General features: G+C 43.2%; 1 protein-coding gene across 3 annotated transcripts in view; it reads right to left on the reverse strand.

Annotated features, from left to right (window-relative positions):
* The window catches only part of TTYH3 (tweety family member 3), an 80750-nt gene that overhangs the window by 49586 nt on the left and 14073 nt on the right, over positions 1-17091 (reverse strand). Inside the window, exon 1 of one of the 3 annotated variants that reach the window (XM_049790973.1) lies at positions 8598-8695. The exons of the other annotated variants lie outside the window; for them this stretch is intronic. Coding sequence (XP_049646930.1) covers positions 8598-8615 — 18 coding nt within the window. The 5' untranslated portion in view covers positions 8616-8695. Of the gene's footprint in view, positions 1-8597; positions 8696-17091 lie in introns of those variants that run through there. 3 annotated transcript variants of the gene reach the window in all.

Raw genomic sequence — 17091 nt, forward strand, 5'->3', positions numbered from 1 at the left:
TCATTAGCACCATGAAGATGTCTTCTTCTAAACAGCAGCTATAAGGAAAAGGCTTAAGCCACAGTAAGAAGCTCTAGCATGCACTTTGGCATTTGAAGGCACCCGAGTTTAAAAAAAAAAATTAATTAGGAGGAAAAGAAAGACTTTCTGGCTAAGATAACAAATCCACCGCAAATGGCTTCATAAACTGCTTCCATTAGCACTGAATGGACAGTAAGGTAAATTGCTATAATTGGGCTTCTGCATTTATACATCAGTGACAGGAATGGGCTAGAATGGTGCTACTCAGGTGTCTTTAAGATGGAGATTCATGTCCAGTTTGTGCTCAGTTTGCAACCTGAAGTCAATCTTCAGAATCAAGAGTGAGAAGTTTAGAACAACAAGAAAAAAACAACTAAAATAAAAATAGGGTACTGCATTTCCATTTTTATTTACTCCCCTCAGCTTCACTGGCATTTGTCTACACAACTGAAGCAGGCCAAATGGCTGTTTACACAGCACAAACTTAGTGTAGTTCATAATACACATTAAGCCTACTACCGCGTGAGAAAAATAGCACTCTTGGTTACATTAGCAAATTACATTGGTCTAGCTGCCCTGATGACTGACCTCTGGGAGGGGATAAAGAGCAAAATCAAAAGGCAAACTGCCCTACATCTTTAAAAAGTCACAGCCCATTGTGCTACAGCTAGCAGTCCATATGACATCTTCCTTAAAATAATTTGTATTTGAAGTTAGCTTCAATGCAGTATGTCAGTCATGTGGAGAGGCCGCAAAGAACTGGAAAGGGGCAATATCCCATAGGGATAGCTTCTGTAAGTTGGGGAAGGAGGAACACAGACCTCTGACCCATCTATTGACTGCGGACCTGAACTGACCTCCTTGTACAAACAACGCAAACATGTCATTTAACTGTCAGAGACAAACAAGTGCCATGCTTCTCACCATAAATTCACTCCAAACTGCCTCTTTGAAGACTACTACGGTTGGGGTTTAAAAAAAAAAACAACAAAAAAAAAGAGGAAATCTCTTCCTTCAAGGTAAAGCTGTACATTTCCCTCCCCCAAAAGAGGCACATTCATGTGCAGGAAACAATTCCACATCAAGTCTTTCTTGGTTTTATTTTGGGATTTTTTTGAGTCAGGTTTCCCCCCCCCCCGCCTTTTCTTCCTTTAAAGAAGAAAAAAAAAGCTCTCAAAAAACCCTTCAGAGACAAAGATAACCAATATTCACTATTGAGAACCATCAAACCCAGGGAAAAAAATACCATAGAGAGACTAACAGAGGAAGCAGATCAAAAAAAAAAACTATCCAAGCTAGCCAAGACCCACCACAGTCACAGCTGGAGCCTGTGTTTCTGCACCACTGACAAGACTGGGAGCGTCATTAACCACTTCTCTGCTCAGCATTGCAGCCTGCGCAAGGGAAGCTACAGAGCTAAGAAAGGCCTCATGCAGGCTCCTCGCCAAATTCGAGAAGGGATTAGGGCCTCCGGCAGCTATACTGAAGGGAAATACAATTTGAATAGAGATGCTTTCTTTACAGCTTTCCCCATTAAGCAGTGCGGAGCTGCAGATGGCCCTCTCGGCAGCCGGGGTAAAGTCAGATGCTGCCCCCTCAGGAGCAGCATTCTGGCAAGTGGTCAGAGCCTTACCCTTCACTTCTGCTGCCCAGTCGGATAAAAAGGGGAGCACATGCTTCTTAAATTCACTTCCTGAGCACCATTCACGAGAACAGGGAAATGGCTAACAGTAGATGTGCGTATAGATTGAAAAACCTTACAGTTACAAGTCAAATATGGTGCCACATGTATTTACAGAGGGCATCCCGGTTTGCAGCTTTGGGTCTCAGCAGCTCCTCTCAAAGTTTCCCCATGAGGTCGGGGAAGAGGTGAAACTGTCTCCTTTCAACCAAAGCTGTTCGACTCTCTTAGGGCTTGTCCCAGTGCAAAGCTGAAAGTTGTTACAGACCACTGGCCTAAAAAATTTAAAGTACTGGGTTTATATCATGTATTTGGGGACACATACACTTTTAGCTTCCTTTAGCACCAAGTTGTGGGAATACATAGGACATGGGGCTATTTTGCTGTAATAGTAGTTACATTGGTTCAAAGCAGCAGGTGTTTGCCCCACTGTGTCCCAGCAGGATTTTTTATTAGCAGCTCTGCTTTCCCAAGACAGACACATGAAATCAATGCACTAGAAATCAATGCACTTTATAGGTAAAAACTAATATGCACACAGCCCTCCTTCAGAGATCCTATATCCTGCTCATGAGATCAGTGCTGGTAGGATTCCTCGAGCTCCTGCACAGGTACTCATTCATTCATCAATTCTTCTGAACTGCATCTTGAAATTGATTTTTCAGGAAAGTTCCCAGAGCTCTCTTAGAGGTTCTGCCTACACTGATGTCATGGCTATATTTAAAGAAGGAATCACACTAAAGTGGTTTATAACACGCTCTGGCAGTATAGACAGAGCTAAATCCTATTAAGCTACTTAAGTTGCTTTCCCCCTCTAAAGTCATCTGTCAAATGTTAGCTCTACACATAGCAGCCTGCTATCAAACTAGCTTATCGAGAGTCATGCTTAAAACACCAAACAAAACAAAAAAATTCAATCATCACACACATGAGGAAGAGAAACTGGGGCAGTGTGCTGCTCCAGTAACCTCCTGGGATCCCAGAGGGTGGAGAATGCTGGTGATTAGCTTTTCATTACAGTTAGATTGTAACCTACTTGCACACCACTGGACTTTATTAAAGATAAAATAAGAATGAATGTTTCTTTACATGTTTGTCTTGACTATTTTGAAAGGAAAATATGGAGAACATGTGAATGTAAGGCATACTTTTTAAATAGAGATCATACTAATGGGGCGTGGGGGTAACTGGGAAAACAAAGCACCATTCAGCCTTAACTTAGCACCCCACAGAGAAGGGGGAAAGCAGAGTTCATAGTCATTGCCTTTCCCAGTAACTTGAAAATTGGCATCACAGCATCCAGAAAGATTAATTCCCATAAGTGTTAAATGTCCGCATTTAAAGCTCCAGTTTTATAGCATTCACTCCACTAAGTCAACATGTTTCTGCTATGGTATTTCAGAGACAAACCTCAATTTCACAGATTCCATAAAAATAATAGAAGACAATAGGCTGGAAAAGACCTCTGGAGGTCACTGCAGTGCAACCTGCTGCTAAAAGTAGGGCTAATTTAATAGATGGGGTTGCTTAGAGCCTGCCCAGGCAAGTTTCAAGTGTCTCTAAGGCTAGAGTTTCCAAGGCTTCCCTCAGTCCCTGCTCCAGCACTATAAAGAAGAATATTCATAAGTGATTGCACCCAAGTGCCACTTCCCTTTGCAACCTGTGGTTGTTGTCGCTTGTCCTTTTGCTGGGTGCCTCTGAGAAGAGCCTGGTGCCGTCTTCTCCAAGTCCCTCCTTCAAGTATACGAAGGCTGCTCATGGATCTGTCCATTTGCCTCCTCCTCTCCAGGCTGAAGGGTCCTAAGCCTCCCAGCCTCTCCTCACAGGTCAGGCTCTAACCATCTCAGCGGCCTTCCCCTAGGCATGCTCCAGTTAGTCAACATCTCTCCTGCACTGGAGGCCCCAAATCATTATGCAGTTACACAGCATTTATGCTGGCACACATAACAGGCGGAGAGCCCATGCACATGAAATTGCTGATGACCCATTTTAAAGGCTATTTTCAGCTTGCTTAGAGGGCTCGGCAAAGCACAAGCCTTCAGAGGTCAGGTCTGCCTCCAGCTGCAGGACCTGCCCTACCTGATATGGTCACAAAGCACCAAAAGGTGACAGATCTCCCCCAACACTGAACAGCATGGACAGTCGCTCCATGGGCATGAGAAATGCAGCCAGTACCACTTGAGACCAAGCGAGACACTCAACAGCATGGATGTTATTCCTCAAAACAACAAAATGAGACAGCCAAAGGGGGAGGAAAGAAGAGGTAAGGAAGGAAAAAAAGGCAGCAATAGAGAAGTTACATGGTTCAGACTGAAAACAAGGCACCTCGGGAGTTATTCAGCGAGCCCAACTGCACGGATGCTTGTGCATCCCATTGGCTGCTGCCTTCCAGAATCGCACAGCAACCAGCCCGGGAGGTGGGAGGCTGCCAGCACGCATGAGAGCTCCCTGTTCAACCCCTCCTCTGCATCCCCACAGCCCGGCCTGACAAGCACCAACACTGCTCCAGCTCCCCAGCTAATTGCAATATTGATCGCTCTTCCCCACCAGAGGTCAATCAGGGAGAGACAGCCAAAGGAGGCAGGACTTCAGTTTAACAAATGACAGGATTGATGCAGAGCAGCCACGCCAGGTTATTTCGACAAAAGCAGTAGGGGACGATCCCACGTTCTACCTCAGTCCACAGCTCGGGTTTTCCTTGGCGAGCGGGAAGACAGTACTGCAGAAATAAGGATGGGGTGGAGGGGAAGGGGTAAGATGTGCAGTTCTGCTCATGTCTGACGCAGGTCAGAGAAGTGCTGACACCCAAAAGGTATTAATACTCTTCAAAGGCAGCACTGCATAGCATGAGTGCCGCTCTTGTAGGTGTTCCACTCCATTAATTCACAAAAGTGAGGGAGGAAACAGTCACAACAGAGAAAGCTACCCAGACTCAGCTTCCCTATGGAAAGGGCTCCAGTCCCAGGGTCCTAGACCGCACTGACATTTACAGATCAGAGCTTCTCACAGAAGGACAAGCAGGAGAGAGTACAGAAACTGCCATAAAGTGGAAAAGCAACTGATCCAGCTGTTGGGCTTACCACCACTGCAACCACAAAACAGATCATGAAGTGTGCTATCGATGTGGAGGAGGAAAACTAGTTCTAGTGCCTGAGCACAACAGCTCACAGTAGGAGAGCTTGTTACAGCTTTCCTTTAGGACAACCACCTAAACCAAATCACCATTATATGCGAACAAAAATTAATCTGAGACACGCAAAAAAAAAAAGGTTGCAACTGGATAAAGAACTCAAACACAATGGTTTGCAGACTGCAGCACAAGAAAGGCCTGGAATTCTTTCTTTCCATTCAGACTCAAAATCATTATCTCCCAGAAGCACTCAGAGTTAGAGCCAAGTGAAGGATACCCTGAACTCCTCTGCCCCACTTCCCAGTGTGCACAGAAGTTAAGTTTTCTGAGCAGCCATTACTGATCAGGTGCATCTTTGCAGACAGTACCTGGTCATACAGCACTGACTCTTGGCTCAGAAAAGCAGAGCTAATAGAAGGAAGGCGACTGAAAACTGAACAGCAAAACAAACAGCCCAACTTCTATCATTTTTGAAAGCAAGCAAATCAAAATTCTCTGTTGTTACAATCCCTGGTTGGCCCCTGAAAACAAAACCAAAGACCGTGGCAAGGTCTTAGAGCAGCATAGTGAATGTACTAAGAGCGTGACAAGTTAATGCTGGCTACTACTGAGGCCCATACAAGATCCCAGGTAAGCTAAAAGCATGTGGTGGGGGAAAATGACAGAATTTTGCGACAGGGAGAAGGTATTTTAGAACACAGGCATATACATACAGCTTCTCTAGATTTTTTCAATGGTCCAGCTGCTACAAACCTCAGGAGTCCCATCACATACAACACTGTCACCTTCACCTCTTCACTGGCAATGAAAACTGTGTTAGAGGGTAGAGAAGCATTAGCATCTCTCCCTTTTGCCATTGCACAACTGTAATTACAGCAATTGCTTATGCAGCCTATAACAGCTACCTGCTTCCCACTATTTATAAACCAAAAGTCAAACCACTGCAGAAACAACTGTGTTTTATGTCAGTGCCTCCCCTAAATTGCCTGCCCCTCAGCTGATCAAACTGCAGTCAAGCAGATGAGAAGCACTAGCATGAAGTTAAATAGATAAGCTTGGCTCCTGATGACCAAACTCTGCACTGAAATAGGAGGCCCTGAAGCAATCTGTGCTGCCAGCTCTGTTGGGGATAGAGCAAAGAGCAGATTTAATATCTTAAAGACAAAAACCACAAATTCCCTGCACACACACATACACACGCCCATTTCTGCTACGGTCATCTGAAATGGAGAAAAACCTCCAAGAAATACAGCACCTTCCCTGTACACTTTCACATCAGAGAGAACCGGTAGATCCTGCCAGCATACTCAGTACTAAAACATTTTTAAAGTTTTTAGGGATGCAAGTACAAATTCATTTGAAAATCTGTCACATCTTTTGTTAGTTCCCTTGAGTGAGTTGCAGTGAAACTAGTTGTAAAGACATTTGATAAGCAGACAGCTAAAGATTAGATTTCTGCATTATTCGGCAGTAGCCAAAAAGGTTCATAATCATTTATATGGGCATAGTTCTCAAGCTTATAAATTACTGTTATTTCTGCATCAACTTGCTTTTACTTCAACCAAAAAAAAAAAAAGGTAAAAAACATAGTTTTAACAAGTAAGATCTCCCCAGTATTGACAAAGTACTACTTTCCCCATTAACAGCTGCTGCTATATCTGAAGGCGTCAGATTTTTTTTTCTTTCTCTCTTCTCCAGCATCACCACTGGACATTTAGCAACAGAAGCAAAACAAGAACACCAACATGAAAAGTTGGGACAATTCAGCACTGTGATGGGTAGGCTGGCTCTCACTGGGCTCAAGCAATCCCTCAACATGCCACTGGTGCGGTCTCTGAGCTGTAGACAATGCCACACTTGCTGAAACAGAGCCAGGAAATGAAGGAAACAGTAGGCAGCATAGCTGTTTCTAAAACTTTTCATTTACCCCATCCACAGGGGGAAGATATCATAGTTTTCCTCCATTTTCCTCTCATCTTACAAAAAGCCTATAAATCCTTATGTCCTCAAATGAGAGTCTGACTTTGACATCCACTACATAAATATTAAGATGTGTTGCTTAAGCTATCCAGAGGTCATCATCTGTCTAATCTGACCTGCTAGAGCAACAAAGCACAACAGACACAACTCCACCTTAACAAGCAAGGCTATTTTTGCTGCTGTGCTTGAGGATCAAAGCCTTCTCCCTAAAAAGCTATGATCCCAGGGACTAAGACCACTTTGGTAACAACTAAGATGGGAAGAAAACCCTCCACTTTGAGGATACTTAAGACTCAAGCAAACACCAAGTTCAGGTTAACAAGCACCACACAAGCTATGTGTGAAGCTAGTATCATTGACAGCACAGCAGCAAGAATGCCCTATTAAAGCCCATAACTAAATCAAGGAATTCTAATATTCATAACTGAACTTGAAAGCACTACCCTCTGGGATACTAGAGAATTTCCCCTCAAAGACTGCTCACCTCATTGACAGTCATGTTGCTTTTCATAATCTTGTCCACAAATTCAATCAAGCTCCAGATAAAATCTAATCAAGTTGGACAAGCTGAATTGCAAGGGCTGTCTTTTCAAGTCCTTTAACAGGAGGTCAGTTCAAAGTAAGCCTGTGACGTCCCAGGACTCAGACAGGCTTATTTCATGTAGTTCATTGCTGCAGGCACCAAAGACTATCTTAGCTCCTCAAACTATTTTTAATACTCACTCTAGTGGAGCAGTTGATCTAGGTTTAGTCTTCTGTCCTTTTTGCTCGTATCCTTAGTGATTTCTCCAGGCACAAAACCAGCTCTCCTAGGCATAGGAAAGACCTGCTATTCACGGAACTCCATCACAATACTTGTTCCTCAGCTTAAGTTTGTCCCTCTGGAAAACACAACCATCCCCAAGAACTACTGCTAGGCTGAAGATAGCAACCATCCTAAAGCAAATATAAAAGCACCCATAGGTTGCCAGGGCAAAGCATTTACATTTAAGGAAGACCTCATCGTTCACATGTTGGTCATTTCAGTCTGCCCTTCAAAGACATCCTTTTTCTCCTCCCCGCCCCAAGACAAACTTTAAGCCATAGCCAAGATCTAAATCCTTTGGCTACTCCCTAGCAAACACGCATTAGGAAAAATCTACTCCCACAACAATCAAATAAGAGAAGCCCTTTTATATTTATGCACTTCAGACTAAAGCATTCAAAAGTATCAACATAACTTACAATCTTTAAAATAAAGCCACTCTTTTGAATATTGACCTGCATGCTGATATTGTAAGGAAAAAAAAACCAAAACCTATTCAAGAGGTTCTTGGTTCTAAACTTAACTTAAAATTTCATCCATGGAGCTCAGGAATAACAGCATAACATTTAAATACCATACGTGACCAATATGACATTGCAAACCAATGTGACTGGCATTAAAACATGTTTAGCCATATTCCATGCATGGCTATCATCTGACTGCCATTCTCCTGCTTTCTGAGCGTGCAGAAATCTTTAATTCAGACTAACACGTCTGCAGATGCAGATTCAAGGCAACTCCCTCTACAAAAGTGGTGTAACGGGGAGAAAAAAGTTTTGTAACCATATTAGTCACAAATTTTACTATAACTAAAATCTTACAAGAAGAATACCACTTTTTCCCAGCATCATACTTCCACAGAAACAAGACAGCGAATGCTCCCACTAGCCAAATTCCTAACATTTCAAAAGTAATTATTTCTAAGCTACTGAACAGATAAACAGAACTAACAAGTTTCCAGCCAGCAAGCCACGCCCCACCTTCCTCTTGTTCAGCATGTGTAGTTCAGGTCATTTCCGATTTTGATTCCAGCAGGAAGAGCTATTTCAACCAGAGCACAGAAATAAGATGCCCAGAAGCCCAGACTCACTGACTCTGCACTGTGTTAAAAAAGCACTTGGAAAAACGGCTCCTGATTAAAGGAAGGGTGCTGTTATCTCCAACACACCAAACATCTGAAAGGATGTTCCCTCCCACACACTTCAATGTATGAAGTTCAGTTCCCTTCCTCTTTTTTTTTTTGTTAAGTCTTTATAAAACAAAAGAAACTGTTTGTTCATTTGACTATCCAGCCAGCTTCAAAATTAAAATATTCCTGCCCTGTCTCCACTCCAGGTTGGTCCCTGGTGAGTATCTCCAATATTTTACATATCAATATTTCTTTCTAGAAACTAAGCTCTAGGGAGAATGAAGAAGTGAAGAAGCTCGAGCATATTTATCAGGCTTGACACTTTCTATCAGTATGCGGCACTAGAAAACAATTTCCCTGATAAACGGATGGGCCCAAACTAGTCACACAGCCCTCTATCTTGCTTCCAACCTCATTAATCTTTTAAAGAGGTACAACTCCGCAAAGGGCTTCAAAATGTAGACTGACTTGCAACAGAGGAACTTGCAGGGAAGGTGAGGGACTGTAGCTAAGTTACAGACACGCAGCTGAACTGCAGTGGTCTAGTGAAGACAGCCATTTGTTACTGCTCATCCAGCTGTAAAGTGACATTACACCATCACCTTAGACGCTCAATGTCAACACAACATGGCTGCGTGTGGTTTCACAGGTCACATCCAAAACTTTAACGCACTTTGGTGAGGAAGAGATGCACACACACCACCCAATGAGAGCATCAAATCACACATAACCTCCTGCTGTAGAAGTGAAAAATTGATCAACTGCTCATGTGGCAACAAGAACAGTTCAAGACTGTTAAAGTGATGGAGAACGTGGGTTTCAGGGCAGAGAGAAACAAAGAAAGAATAAGCTCTGAAAAGGATGGGTTGATGCTCGCACTTTAACAGAAATATTCCCTGTTCAGCTGCAATTCTGCAGGTCACAAAGCAACCAGAAAGAAAATGCTATTACAGACCCCTCTCACTAGTGGTACAGTGGTTTGTTCTATCAGCTTTCAGCATTGTTTCCGACTCCAAACCAGAAAGAAGCCATAAAGGGCAGGAAACAGCTAATCTATAAGCCAAACCCAGAACTATGGTTTTTTTCCATGATGGTTTAAAAAAGAAAAAAGCAGCAGCAGTGGTTTAGAAAAACTTGTGGGGTCACATGAAGACAGAATTCAGCCAGGAACCTTTTATTTGGTGCTCCTGAATTCTACTTACTGATTGAACACCCCAAAATATTCCCAAAGGGAGATTCAACACAAAGCCTTCTGCATCCCGTACTTTTCCACCCAACTCTCTTAGTGCTGAAGCACTACGAAGCACAGGTACTTTGTTCCTGCCCTGGGTTTATGCCAGACCAGGGTTAGAACTCATCCGACAAGCAGCAGCAGTGTTTTATGCCTGCATCAGGTGCTCAATCTGGTTCACTGGGCAGCCATTCTAGTACCCTGGCCTCTAGTTAGCAGAACTGCTGCTTTTTGCACCAGGGCTAGTTACACTATAACTTGAATCAGATACACATCTGCGCTGGTGTTGAAACCGGTCTTCACCAGGTCAGTTCCTTGATTTAATCACTGAGCAGCTCCAGAGTGTAAAGTGTTCCAGCCACCCACCTGGACCATGACCTCAGGAACCACAAACCTCCACTTCAGACAGGTATGACTAAAGGGTCTGAAGCTGCAAACTTTATTAGGGATGGAAGAGTTGCATCAATTTTTGGATTCCCCATGCAGGCCCTCAGGTTTAGGTCCCATTTACACAAAGGCACAATGTTGAAACCACAGTTTTGCACTATTTCTCCACTGAGGTCTTGCCTGAAGAGGCCTAGCACAGACAAACATTCATGTTCACAGTCCAAATCTAATTTTAAAATCATGCTCAGTATGTTAGAATACAGTACTATCAATTTTTTTCTCTTGTACAGAAATATTGTCCAACAAGGAATATGCAAGTATTTATTCCAAATGGGTGCTGGAAGCAGTTTCACTAATGCACACAGGTCTTAGCGCTGCAGCAGTGATACAGCAGTGCCATTCCACAGGAGTTCAGGAGCAAAAAAAAGTCTTTGATGCCATTAAAAAAAAATTATCCAGCTTTCCAAGGCTGCAGCTCAGTGCCAAATTTTGTGCAAAAGAATTCTACAGCGAAGAAAAAGCTAACAAGGAGACTTTGAGCACACAGCCACACATAATGCCAGAAAGTGCTAGTTAGAACCTTGCTCCCATAAACCACACCTCCCTGTAAACACAACTTAGCATTGCAGCTTGCGCACTCTTGCACAGCATTCACCACAACCTTCTTTGGAGATTTGTAGTAACTTTTATTTACCTTTTGCTTTACTTATAATTTCACCGACAAATAATTGAGTACGTACTCCCTTAGACTTCTAGGTGGTTTAGGAATTGCCAGCAACAGCATGCTCCACCCTTGCTGCTTGCAGCACAGCCGCCTTCCAGTGCATTCGAACTGAACATCCAGTTCAGCCACAAGCAGAGGTTACCTGTGCACAATGCATTACCACTTTCTCCCAGCGTTATATGCAAGTGTGATTTCCAGTGCACATTTCAACATCAGTCATGGCCTGCTTAGCCGAAGCAATTCATGGATGTTTATAAAAAGATCTTCCACTCTAGAGAAATGGACTTATTCTTCAAACTTTCAGATAGCAAGTACAAACCATGCAGCAAAGTTTAGACTGCATTTAACTATAGTATTTCCTAGGTTTTCAGAGTACAAACAGGCAAACCTAAAGTCAATTTGTTTGCATGGATTTCTGCAACAAAGGTGGTCTTTTTGTTGTTTTTAAACAACTTAAAACTTTTGTCCAACATGTAAGGCAGGTGACAATAGCAAGTTTTCTCTTGGACCATTTGAGCATATCTATGCACCTGCACATTGCAAAAAAAATTTAAATAAAGCAACAACAACAAAAAAAAACCCACACAGGACTTTAGAAAACACTGTTTTTCTGGGTTATTAGAAAGAATAGTCTTTCCAAACACAGCACAAGGGAGGAAACATTTTGTAATGCTTCACAGTTCCCAGAACAAAGAGTGACCTCTTCTAGCACTAACCCCAGTCTGTGTGCTGCAAGCTTGGACACCATCAAATCCTTCTGCAATTTACAGATGCAAAAGAGGAAGTGGTGACACTTCAGGCAGCCAAAGCTTTCCTATTAAGTCCGGGATTGAAAAATGTGCAAGACAGCAGAATTATAAAGTCACTCGGTCATAATTTTAGCAGGAAACACTCTGCTCTTATCAGCATTGCTTCAAGCCACCCCTGTCATGCTAATCCAGTGACTTGTGAACACTGAAGCGCCCTTGATAGAGAGGGCCATTGTGAAAAAATAAGTCCTTCAACATTTGTTTTCATAGCAGCTACATCTGGGGAAGAAATTACTGCAAAGCATCTACCTCTCAGCAGAGCACTACTTGGATCAGCTTTAGAGACAAAAATGCAAACACCATATGCTCTGCTGAAGCTTTAGCTGCTCAGAGCTTCATAGATCCATGCCTCGTCAATATGTGCCACCCCACCCCAGCCCTCTGTGCTAACCTAACCATGTGTGTGTGCCACTTGGACACAGCCATCAAGCATGCTTCATTACTTGGGATAGCTAATCCGAAGCTGGGCCTAGAGTACCAGTGTTAGCACCGAGATAACAGCAAACAGCTCCCCTGTTGTTATTGTCACACCTGAATAACCATAGAGAGGCAAGCCATCATCCTGACATGCCTTCATCTGGCAACACTGTTCTTTCAGGACCATTCAATGCATGATTTACATACTGCTACTGATGCAGAGGTGCACTAAATGCCAAATTTTGTCTAGGAAAAAAGTGATCCCTGCAAGCCAAAAGCAAAATTTCTGCCTTTCATAAAGGCACTGACTGCAAAGTGGTTTCCTCACTTGTTATCAACTTATCCTTTGCAATCTTTCACCTTTTATTTCACTGGGAAATTTAAGCCACTTTGGACAGTTGCTGTTGATTTGGAGACTTCCCCTATTTCTCCACCCACTAAAAGGCTATTCATCTCACCACTGCAGTTCTGCATTTTGAAAGCATCACATCCTCCCACCAACAGACAGTCTCACTAGCCAGCAGTCCTGTACCTTTGACCTTGAAAACCTTAAAGAGACCAAGTCCTTCCTTCATATAGCAGCAGCAACACTACTCACCAAGGACAAAGTTATAAAGAAGTAAAAGAAGGAAGTACATTTTCTTTCACATCCTTAATTGGCTGATAGTTCCCCCCTCACAGTGTAATCCTGAGCTATGCTTCCCACCAACCCCTTTTTCTTTTGTCTCTTGCTAGGTATACTGTAATTACTGTATGTACTGTATATTTCTGTGCCTTCTTAATGCTACCTTTAGATTAATAACTAGTGCTTGAGATGAACCCTTTCTATCCAAGAAGAATCACAAGCCAGAAGCACTACAGCTGAAGAGCTTAGGAGATACAGACCAAGGTGTTGCACAGCCATCCGATAAACCTCAAGGGAAAGGCTTCTTCACTGAAAACAGCTGCTGTGAACACACCCCCATCACAGCATCCATATCTGGCACCTTAAGAGCAGCCACCAGAGCAGGACTCGACAAGGAGTCACACCAGCACCAGCTGAAGGTAACTGGGCTGCAGTGCTCCCTGCTCACCAGGTCCTCACATGGCCACGTGAGGGACTTCAACTTCTAAGCAAAAAGCAGGCTCTTTTCCTCCAACATCTTTACAACTACTGACTGGCAGAAGAATGGCAGATTTTGGATTACAGTGTCTTTCAGAAAGAAAACGCAGGAGCACAGACTCTTCACTGCTGTTTTGTTTCTAACCTCACATCTGGCATTAGAAACACAGTTCCCCGACATTCAAACTGGAAGTACAAGGAAGGATCCAGCAAAGGAAGAAGAAATCCAACAGACAACAGCCAGCTGCCTCCTCCACTTACTATTATGCACTTAAGTACTACAGCTCTTTGAAGCAACATGGAGTCAGGACGGAGTCCCAGCCCAAGAACTCTTGGAAAGGACTATTTAATCCAGCTCCCCATACAACATCCAGGCCACAGCCATTGCCAGCCAAGCAGTGGGCCATTCCTGCTATGAACCATCCTTGCGTTTCCTCTGACCTTTGGCTTGGCAAGCCATTCAACATGCACCTTGTGGTGCTTTGCAATGACCAGTATGTTTGCAACGTCACCAAGGTTGGCCACTTCCACTAAACAACAAAACCAGCATTCACCAGTCCTCCAGGGAGTGCTTACAGAAACTTTAAAAATAAAATAAATTTGGGCTATTTAAAAACAGCTGTTAGGGCTGCCACCAGATCAGCATTCTCAAGTTAGGGGTTCCCTAATGCTGAAATACATTATCTCACCTTTTCTGGCTGTTGTGGTTCCTGAAACACATTTTCATCTGATCCCCACCAGGAACTGGTGCTTGGTTACTTATTTGCTATTTGCCAACCATCTGCTTTGTTTGTTTTTAATTCAGTGTCTTTCAGTTCACTACTGCGGCTGGATGGACTTTCAGCCAGCTATCTTGACTGGTGAATCACATTCCTTAGCTTTATAATAACCTTCAGTGTTAATAGCTACATTTATCTTCATAGTTAACTTTGCATTTGAAAATAGCTCTTCTGAAACACCAAGTACCTTGTTACCCATGCAGATCAGCAATTTGCCTGTTTGGAACGTTATCACAAAGCGGGATTCACCAATGTGTAAGCAGAAATCCCCCAGGCTGTTTATGAACTCTCCCATAAAGGATACCACAGAAGGGAGCCAGGTGGATCATTTTGCATTTGAGCAGTTTTATACATATTTTCAAGCCGGGTTGCACCAGACATTCAACTTGCACTTGAAATGTCTCAAACTTAGGATCCACTCTTCTCTACACAGAATTTTTCTTTCTATTCTTTATAGAAAGGTATTTTAAGCCTCATTTGTGAACTTATTTTCAGAGAGCATCCTAATCAGGAACAAAGAGAAGCAAAAACTATACGCTCCAGCGTAAGGATTCTCAATATCTCTTACTTAAATATATTCTCTAATCGGGTGGAGCTGGCAGACCTCACTAACCGCAGGGCCAGCAGTAAAAATACATCCCTCGCAGATTCTCTGAAACTAAAAAGAGAGGCATGCCCTCCTTCGCTCTGTCACCTCTTTTGTATCACCACTAGCGATCACAATCCCTTGCCACAAAATCAGCTCAGCTCGCTAAAAACACCATCAACAACGAAAGTAGTTTGGGCAACAATACAGAGTTAGATCTGCTCCGACCAACCACATTAGATTAGTGGGGAACATTATCTGACTCCCAACCCCTACAGAAAACTGGATCTTTGACAAGAGACTTTTCACAGCACTTAAGGGCTGGCAGTGGTTGCCTGGAATTCTTCACCCTTTTAGCAGGTGTTAAAGCTTCTGGGAAAGAGCCAAGCAGTACTTTTGACTCACTGAAGCAATCGAACCATTTGTTACATCACCCAAACACTGCAAAAAAATGAGAGCAATTCACTAGAAAGAAGTTTTGAGCAGCCCCAAGATAAGATGCCCTGAAGTCACAAAGCAAATATCTGCAATAACTCTCGTGTCTTCATGTTGCTTTTTATTGAATGAAAGCAAGTGGTGCATAAACTGCAGAACAAAGTAGAGCAGAGCATCTGCTCAAACACTCCTACAAAGCATTCAGTAACTGTTCTCACTTAACTCTATGCAGCATAAAACTCACCATGATACCTCTGGCAGGAACTGTGTGCAAGTAAAGTAGCTCTCTTTCCTTTATGGGTCTGCAGAAGAATGTCACAAGACACCGTTAGTCTTCACTGCAGAAGGAGCTGAAGAGAGAAGCTTTTGATTTTGCTCGTTCTGCCCATCAACTTTAACTATAAAACAGCTAGCTCAAGTTTTTACTAAAAAGAGAAAGCAAGCTTGAATGTGTATTGAGAAAGCATTTTAATTTAACTCTACAGATAGTACTACTGGGGAAAAAATGCAGCACTTAGTAGCAGACAAACCTTACCCTCTCCAGGCTGGAGAGTAAGAGTGCTCTTGATGGGGGAGTGGGAAGAAAGAAGGAGGGAAGAGAGATGGCTAGAATACAGCCCTGGTGCCTCCGGGGTTTTAATCACATTATCTGAGACAAGGCAGCCTGCCGCATCTGCACCCTGAGATCAGTAACAGGCTCTCTGTAGGGTTTACCTTGGCCTGCTAATGACACAAGATTCACCTTCTTAAGGCCCTGTTGCATTAGTTTAAGGACACACCTCATGCCACACCGCACGTGTGCCCTTCCTCCTCCCCTGTTCTCCCGGTGACACAGCCCCTAGGTGCCATGGAGCACGCAAAGTGGCACGCTGTTCTCTGTGTATAGGTCCCCGTATTTACCCTTCTTCATGTTAATGAGGGTATCTATATAAGGGATACTTCCTTTCTAAATTCGCTGTGCCCTCCATCCTTACCTGGCACCATAATCCTGTTTACGACATGCTGGTTGCTATGCAAGTGATTATATTGTCACTAGATTATACCTTCAGATGGAAAACAAGCAAGTGAAAGAACATGAGCAGGTTTTTGCATACATTTAAAGACATGATAGTACAATCCCACATGTAATGACTAGGAGCTTTAACATTAGTTTCTAGACACAGAATATAACCATGAGGAATAGCATGTCATTGAGTTTTCATTTGGTTTTCTCCTAAAAATAATATTTTTCATTTTCTTGTCACTGGCTCCCACTATTTAATTTTAGACAGTGCCCTACAGATGAACACTACAGTCCCAGCCACTTTCCCAGGACCCTGAAGATTCTTCTGCACTCAAAACACTATCTCCTTAGTCCAAAGATCAGGGTGAAAGAAGTGACAAGATCATATAACCAAGCTCCACAACTCTAACTGCCCTTTTGTTGATTACTGTCTTTTATAGAGCAAGGATTCAGAGAGCAGAGGCAAGAGAGACAGACCATCTCAGATCTGACACGCTCAGTGAGACGCATGACTAACCCAGCTTGAGCTAGCAGAGCAGGACAGCGTACGTGCCTGGAATGCGTAACCCCATTTGAAAGCCTATTTACCATGGGCACGAGCATAGGGGGTTATCTGGGTGCCGCCTAGAAGTTAAGTACATGACAGCTAAGAGTGCAGCATAAATACCCTAAAGACCCTATTCCTTGCAAGCAGCTAGGAATCAAACAAGACACCTTCCTACCTACTGAGACACCACTCAGCAGCACTGGAGGAGCTTTAGATCTTTAAAGCCAGCATTGTACAAGGAGCCAGCACCCCAAGTACAGCATTGATGCTCACAAGCAGTGGCTAGCACCATTCCTCCAACTGACAGTACGTAAGTACGCATGCA

This window comes from Accipiter gentilis, chromosome 33 (genome assembly GCF_929443795.1).
Source record: "Accipiter gentilis chromosome 33, bAccGen1.1, whole genome shotgun sequence".
NCBI classification, from domain to species: Eukaryota; Metazoa; Chordata; class Aves; order Accipitriformes; family Accipitridae; genus Astur; species Astur gentilis.